Source organism: Camelus bactrianus, chromosome 14 (assembly GCF_048773025.1).
Source record: "Camelus bactrianus isolate YW-2024 breed Bactrian camel chromosome 14, ASM4877302v1, whole genome shotgun sequence".
NCBI classification, from domain to species: domain Eukaryota; kingdom Metazoa; phylum Chordata; class Mammalia; order Artiodactyla; family Camelidae; genus Camelus; species Camelus bactrianus.
In genome coordinates, this window is record NC_133552.1 from 883,458 (window position 1) to 890,869 (window position 7,412).

Here is a 7,412-nt window from a genome sequence, read left to right on the forward strand (position 1 = left end):
TGGACTCTGCGCCCTGCTGTGTGTGTGAGCGGCCTCCTGACCACTCACAGACCGAAGTTCTCCTGAAACAGCAGCAGTGAGTCTGCCCCCGGGGCTCGCGGAGGGCAGCAGCGCAGCGAGGCTTCCAGGCTACACGCTCCAGGCCGGAAGGAGCAGTCGTGTCTTGTTCGTCCGCGCACCCCCACCCCAGTGAGCAGTGCGCACCTGGACACACATGTTCACGCCAGTTCCTCTTCCTTCCGTAACAGCACAGGGCAAAGCCGGCAGTGGGGGGGACGCTGGTTTATGTGGCGGTTTTGTTTGGGGGGGCTTGTTTATGTTTTTCAGACGGTGTTTTCCCTCATCACTGGCTACCTGCCACTTGGGACCTCTCTGCGTTTTGGGTGCTTAGCGGTTAAACAACAAAACTGGGCAAAGCTGTAATTTCCTGATGCCTAGAGCCTGACATAATAATCTTTTCAACAAGTAAACAATAAAGCACACTTTGTTACACAGAAAGGCAAATCCAAGTTATGCCCCGAAGATGGAGACTGACCGCCTAAACGTGCCCCCGGAGGCGGTCAGAACTGCGGTCGGGACGGCATCTCGGGCCGAGTCGTGAACTAGTCTGATTCTTGTGTCTCTGGCCTCCGTGTTTTGGCCTTTTTCCTTTGGTTCCTACTCTTCTCCTTCCTCTGATGGTTCCCAAAACTCAGCCCTCCACGTGCTGAGCGCTGGGCGTTTGGTGAGTCCATCTACTCTCACACCTTAGACCCTGCTATCACAGTCCATTCTGGTCCTGCCACCGTTGGGTCAAGGGTCAAGACAAACCTCAGGACGTCTGTTTCTAAAACGCACAGCTGGCGCAGCTCCGGCCATGTGACACCGGAGAGCCGCTCACTGCCTCACTCAGCGGGACGCCAGGGACTTAACGCTCAGTTCTGCCACTGCCATCACCTCCCAAGTCCCCTTTCACAGTCTGAGTCCCTCCCTCGGTGTCAGTCCAGTCCCCGGCCACCCAGCCCTGGCCTTTACAGCCTCAGGGAGACTGAGATGCAGATTCGCAGCCTGGAGAACTCGGGAAAGGACCCCGCGGGCCCCGGGAGGGGCCAGCTGACTCACCGGATGTTGTCCAGGGCGCCTGTCACCTGCCGCGGATCCACGTCATAGAGCCTCACGGGGATGCCCCCGGCCGCGAACAGCATGGCCCAGCTGCGCCCAATGAGTCCACTGGGGAGAGAGCAGAGGGCCGTCAGCCTGGAGACCGGCCGCTCCCACGCCTGGCCACAGGAAGGCTGTCACAGCGTCCTGCTCTTAGAGCATCTGATCTGGTGAAATGACACACTTGGAGAGCTGTCTCTATTTAAAATGTTCCCATGCAGAGCTCCTGAGTCTCACTCCAGTGCCCGTGTGGCGCTCTGGCCACCGCGCGGGGCCCACGCAGGGCTAAGACAAACGCCACATGGGGGGGAGGGGGTGGCAGGGTGTCCAGGCAAAAGGGCCTCCAGGGACTTCCAGCTGGCACTGTCCTGGGCAAATCACTGAACCTGACCAACAGAGAACACCTGCCCTCTCCTCCAGTAAACCAGCTCGCCTCCACCACCAGCACTGGAGGATGGACTGGGTACCCGGCAACATTCCCACAGCGCACGCCTTACCCCGGCCGACCTCACAACAGCCCTCTGAGGGAGGCGCTGTCACGAGATCCGCTTTACACGTGGGAAAACAGGCATGAGGGGCCAGGAGGACGCAGGCTCTGGGCTTTGCAGGCACTAACTACTGTATGTGAAATAGACAACCCCGTCCCACTGCACAGCACAGGGACCTGTGTTCAGTACCCGGTGGTCGCCTATAGTGGAAAGAAGTATGGACAGGAATCGGTGTATGTACATGACTGAGTCACTGTGCTGGACACCAGAGACTAACAGCGTTGTAAACCGACTATACTTAAATTAAAATTAAAATAAATAAGATTTTTAAAAAGCCTACACAGGCTCCAAGCGCCATGAGATGGACGGAGCGGCCTGACGGCTGAATCGCACCTGGTGGCCCCCGCCCGCCACGTCAGACCTACCAGGAAAGGCAAAGATGAAAGAGATGCGGAGAATTCACACGCGGCTGCCGCAAGGTTAGACGTGCGGCGTGGGGAGCCCCTAGGGCCCCGAGCACACAAGACAAACCCAGAGCAATCTGCAGATCCAGGAAGTAAAGAAGTGCTGAAAACAACCGCCGGGACAACCCCCCTGCCTCCCTGGCTGCGTCCTCAGAGGACGCACGAATGCTCCCGAGGCCCAGGAGTAAAGCCTCCCTGGGCCGCAAACCAGCGTGAAGTGAACACCCACGAGCCCATCCATCAGAAATAAACGTTTGCAATGTAAAGTGAAAAGAGAGAAGCCCACCTCCCTGCAGAATTGTCCCCGGACAATCTGTGTTTGCTCTGCCCGCGGGGACATGTGACACCCCTGACACGTGGGCCGGGTGGAGACTTCCTCCCAAAGAGGGCAGCACAGAAAAGAGACAGAGTGACTGCAGAGGAGACGCCGGACAGACACAGCCCCAGGCCGAGGGTGGAGGTCAGCAGCAACCTTAACAAATCAAGTCCTCCGTGTGTCCCCTGATCTGAGATGAGGAGGACTCGTGCCTCCTAGAGTCTTCCTCCCCACGCCGGCCACGCAGACTGATCGGGGCAGGAGCGTCACACAAGCCCCAACAGAGGAACGTCCCACAGACCGCAGACCAGCGCTCCCAAAGTGCCCAGACCACTGAAAACAAAGGGAGTCTGAGAAACCGTCAGAGTCGAGAGGAGCCCAGGAGGGTAAGAGGGCGAATAAACGTGCTTGGGGCCCTGAACACCGGAGGAAAGCTGAGTAAAGTGTGGATGTCCCCGAGCAGTAACACGTCGAGGTGGATTTGGATTCGTGACTTGTACTAGGCGTGCCCTGCTGGCCTGGATGCTAGTACTGGGTGAGCAGGTGTGGGAGCTTGTGTACTCTCTTCACAATTTTCCTGTAAATCTTAAAAAATAAAGTCTATTAAAAAAAATGAATGTTTCTAGCAGCAGTTCCACTCCCAGGTTCTGCACCCAGCAGAAATGAAAATGCATGTCCCAGAGCCCCCCCTCAGACAGTGCGTTTGTGTTGGCGTTACTCAGAGCAGCTCGGTGGAAACAACGCAGAAGTCCACCAACTAATGAGCAAATAACGTGTGGTTCACCAGCCACAGAGCTCCCCAGCCACACCAAGGGCGCAGGGCTGCCACGTGGCTGGCCTGGAAAAAGACGCTCAGGTAAAGAAGCCACCCAGGAGGGGCTACACGGCGGATGAATCCATGTACGCGAAATGTCCTTACGGACAGAAAGTAGACCTGTGGCTGCCGGGCCTGGGGAGGAGGGAATGGGACTGTAAATATGCTATAAACCACCAAATTGTACATTTTAAATGGGTGGATGGAACGGCCTAGGAAATACATCTCAATAGAATCTGTTGTTAAAAAATGAATGTACGTGAAATGCTTTGAAAGCCAACTCCTGCCACACAAGTGAACGTAAAGCAGTCTTAGTCAGAAGTTCTTAGTTTTGTTGAGTAGAAGGGAGGCCCAAGAGGAAACAACGATCACGTCTAGTGGAAGGTAGGGTCCCCTCAGAGCAGGATGAGAATCGTCTCCCAGAAGTCCTTGTCTGATGAGTGTTCAGACTGACGCGGGGATGCGGACGCGTGTCCCCTCACCAGACGTCAATGGCCCAGATCGTTGAGGGATTTTTCCAGAGGCGGTGGCTACGGGAAGGCAGTTCCAGAGCCAGATGGGAACTAACCAATTTCGTTTCCAATCCCAAGCGCCAGCAAGGGTCCCCAGCTGGCCCGCCTCAGGGGGGACAGACCTCAAGGCCCTCTTGGGGGACGATGGGCTAACAGACACGCTTAATCCTCAGCAGCCTGCTGAGCGATCCAGCTCCGGACACAAAGGGCAGTATCCACACTCAGCATCTCATGTTTTTAAAAATCAGCACTTACTCAGGCTTCTTTAAAAGGAAGGAAATGCTGACAGGAGCGACACACAGCACGGAGGAAATGCAGGAAGCCAGTCAGAAAAAGACAGGTACTCTGTGACCCCACCACTGGGCGGAATGCAGAGCCGTCAGATTCAGAGACAGAGCAGGATAGGGGTCGGGGCCGGGGGCTGGGAGTGGGCACTGTTTCATGAGGACACAGTTTTAGTTTTGCAAGAGGAAAAAGTTCTGGCGGTGATGGTGGGGACGGCTGCACAACAGTATGAATGTACTTACTGCCACTGAGCTGTGCACTTAAAAGTGCTAAGATGGCCAAAATGGTAAAATATTCATCTCACCACGGTTTTTTTGGTTTTTTTTCCTTTAATTTTAATGAACATTAACTTAACCTGTTGCTCCTGGGTTTGGATGAGGCTTGCCTGGCCCACCAGGGGGCAACTGGGCTCATCCTGCTGGCCTGGAAGAAAACAGACAACACTCTCCCAGTCTCAGCTCTGCGGTCCCCACCCCCAGCGGTGCCACCTGTCCCTTTGTTCTCCTGGGGACTGTGTCTCAAAAGGTCCCCTGGGCCCCCCTGCAGGTCTGCCTTCTCCAGACAGCACTTCTTGCTTGCAGGAATATGACCATGCTGGCCTTCCCCAGACAGGTCACAGCTTAGCACCATCTATGGGCTGAGAATCAGAGTAAACACAATGCGTGTCTGTATGAAAACAGAAGTCACACTTTATCCTCCGGAAACACTGTTCTGTAAAGAGAGCTGCAGGCTACGGGGAAGGGAGGCTGGGGACACCCCTCCTGGATACCTATCTTACTCCCAGGTTCCCAGGCTGCCTTTACCAGATTTTCCCGCAGCCCTGGACCCAAGGGAGTTTTCTCTCCTTTCTTAATTCTTCAAAAACACACTCTTACACTCTCAAGCCCACCACTCTGAGGGGCTCACCCTGGATGCCCTCAGGAAAGCTCAGGGCCTGAGGAAGAGTGGCCTTGATGGAAAGATGGGTGGAAATGAACAAAACAGAGGCAGAATTTCTAGCAAGCACTTTAAGAGCAGGTCTGGTCATTATTAAGGAAAAATTGGGAACACAATGGCCCAATATGTTTCTGAAATTTTGAAATATGTATATTTTGGTCTGCTGAAATCCAAGAATGAAACTCAATCAGGTTCTAGCCAATTAATTTACATTCCCCAGCCTCATCTTTTGAATGGATGTTTCTTGGAATCACCTAGGAGGCCAGTGGTGGGGAGAGAGAAGAGAGGGGACAAGAGGGAACAGAAAGGGGAGAGAGGGCACAGGAGGGGACAGAGGGAGGAGGGAGGCAGGGAGGGAAAGCAGGGCCACCCCAGAAGCAGAGATGGGTTTTTTTAGGTGCTAAAGGTGTGAGGGAGACAAGACTTTCCATCCTAATTCCTGCGGTCCTTAAAGTTTGCCAACCCTTGTCAGCCTCCGTTGAGGCATCAGAAATAAACGGACTCCACAACCGCAGCCCCTTCCTCAGCGAGCAGCTGACCCTGGAACGACTCGGGTTCAGACTCCACCGGTCCAGGGACACGCAGGGTTTAAAGCAGCAGCAGCGCTGCAGGACACAGGAGCTGCGGGTGGTTACCTGAGGCGGAGGGACCGCGGGCACGGCGGCCCACCGGGCATTAAACCGGACTTCCCACTGCGGTGGACAGTGGGCGCCCCCAGCCCGCGGGCTGTCCGAGAGTCGCCCGTACAATCAACTCCCAACTGCACCTGACCTTTGTGGCTGGCGGCAGAACACCAATCCTAGGCCGAGGCCGGGGTTCACATACAAAACTCCAGCCTTGACCCTGGACAACGCAGGCGCGGGGGAAGAAAGATCCCCAAGCCCGGCACAAAGTTCGCGTTCTTACATATTTTTATGTCCTTTCATTAGGTAGCGGCACACCCACGTGCTTGGAAAGGACAAAGGCGCAGATAATGCCAGTGCTCCGTGTAAAAGAAAGCTGTGTAAACACAGAGCATCCTGGCCTCCTCCTCAGATGCGCTCTAAGGAGACCCAGACTCAGGCCCGGGCCGTGACTGAGGGTCGGGCAGGCCAGCCCCTCGGCGGCGCAGCCGGACGCCGGACACCAAAAAGGCGCAGCAAACTACCACAGCAAGTCCGGACACGTCGGCAGGGTAACTTACCGCGTGAAGGTACACACGACCCCTCCCCTTAAAAAAAAAAAAGGAAAGAAAACAGCAAGAGTTGTAAAAGTCGGATGGGAGCGCCAACCAGGAAGCCGTGGATGGAACTCAGGCCGCTACCCTGACACAGTCGTCCGGGCAAACTGGGATGCCCTCCGGGAAGGGCGCCCCCGCCACGAATCAGACGTCGATTCGGATCGCGCGGCCCGCCCCCCACAAGCGGTGGTCCCGCCACAGCCTCGGGCCGGAGCGCGCCCTGCGGCAGTCGGGTCCCGCGCGCGTCACCCTGCCGCCAGGCCGGCCCCGCCGCGCCCCCGGGCTCGCCCCTCCGACGGAACCGGGGCGCGACCCCACTGCATCCGCTCGCCGCGCCAACATGCCGCTGTCCCTGCTGGGCCCGCATCACCCAGCTCCGCCGAACCGCAGCGCACCGCAGCCTGGCCGCCGCTGGAGAGACACGGGGCCGCGCCCCCGCCGGCCCGATCCCGGTCGTCCTCCCGGGCGCACGGGCTCGAGCCTTACCTGCCGATCACCGCCACCCCGCCGGCCGCCGAGGACTCGGGAGACGCCATGGCCCGCGCGGTGCCCGAGCCGACAGCTGCAGCGCGCGCCACCCGGGCATTGGCTCCGCCCCCCCGGGAGCGGCTGCGGGGCGTGGCGCCCCGCCCAAGAGTGGGCGCGGGCGGAGCCTCCACCTCGCCACGCCCTGTCCACGCGCGCGCGCGCCGGGCTCGGGGCCGGGCGGCGGGGGTGGGGGCGCCGCCGGCCCGTCGGGGGCGCGCGCGGGCGGGGAGGAGCCCGGGGACCCGCGGGGTGGGCACCCCGGAGAGCAGCCACTTGAGACTCCAGTCATTCACTTTCTTTTTATCAATTTCCAGCCGCGCCCCGAAGTCAGTGCGCGGGGAAGGGACACCTCCAGGCCGGCACAAGGCACGACCTCTAAATGACCCAGAAATGATCACCAGAATCTCCTTCCCGGTTGCAGATGTTAGCGCCGCTTCCGTCCACACCAGCTCAGGCCATAAACAGCACGGCATTGCTGGGTTCACACTGGTTTCCAGGAAGACCTCGCCCTCCTCCGCAGAGGAGACTGAGGCCTTGGAAACAGGGCCTTGGGACCACGGACCGGGGACGCTGGGGTGGGCTGTGCGCCGGACCGGAGGGCCGCGGAGCCCCACGGCAAGGAGGCGAGAGCCGTGGTCGGTGCTTCCTCCTGCAAGAGGCCGCGCTGGCTTAGGTTCCCGAAAAAGGAAGTGCCCCCGCGCCGCCGCCCC

General features: G+C 58.2%; 1 protein-coding gene across 4 annotated transcripts in view; it reads right to left on the minus strand.

The window, feature by feature from the left end:
- The window catches only part of CRYL1 (crystallin lambda 1), a 70,446-nt gene extending 63,381 nt beyond the window's left edge, over positions 1-7,065 (minus strand). Inside the window, exons 1-2 of one of the 4 annotated variants that reach the window (XM_074377878.1) lie at positions 6,661-7,065; positions 1,102-1,209 (exon numbers count right to left, since the gene is read on the minus strand). In XM_074377878.1, coding sequence (XP_074233979.1) covers positions 1,102-1,209; positions 6,661-6,710 — 158 coding nt within the window. In that variant the 5' untranslated portion in view covers positions 6,711-7,065. Of the gene's footprint in view, positions 1-1,101; positions 1,210-5,590; positions 5,647-6,660 lie in introns of those variants that run through there. The other 3 variants (XM_074377875.1, XM_074377876.1, XM_074377877.1) reach the window with 3 other exon arrangements.
- Positions 7,066-7,412: the final 347 nt, after the last annotated feature.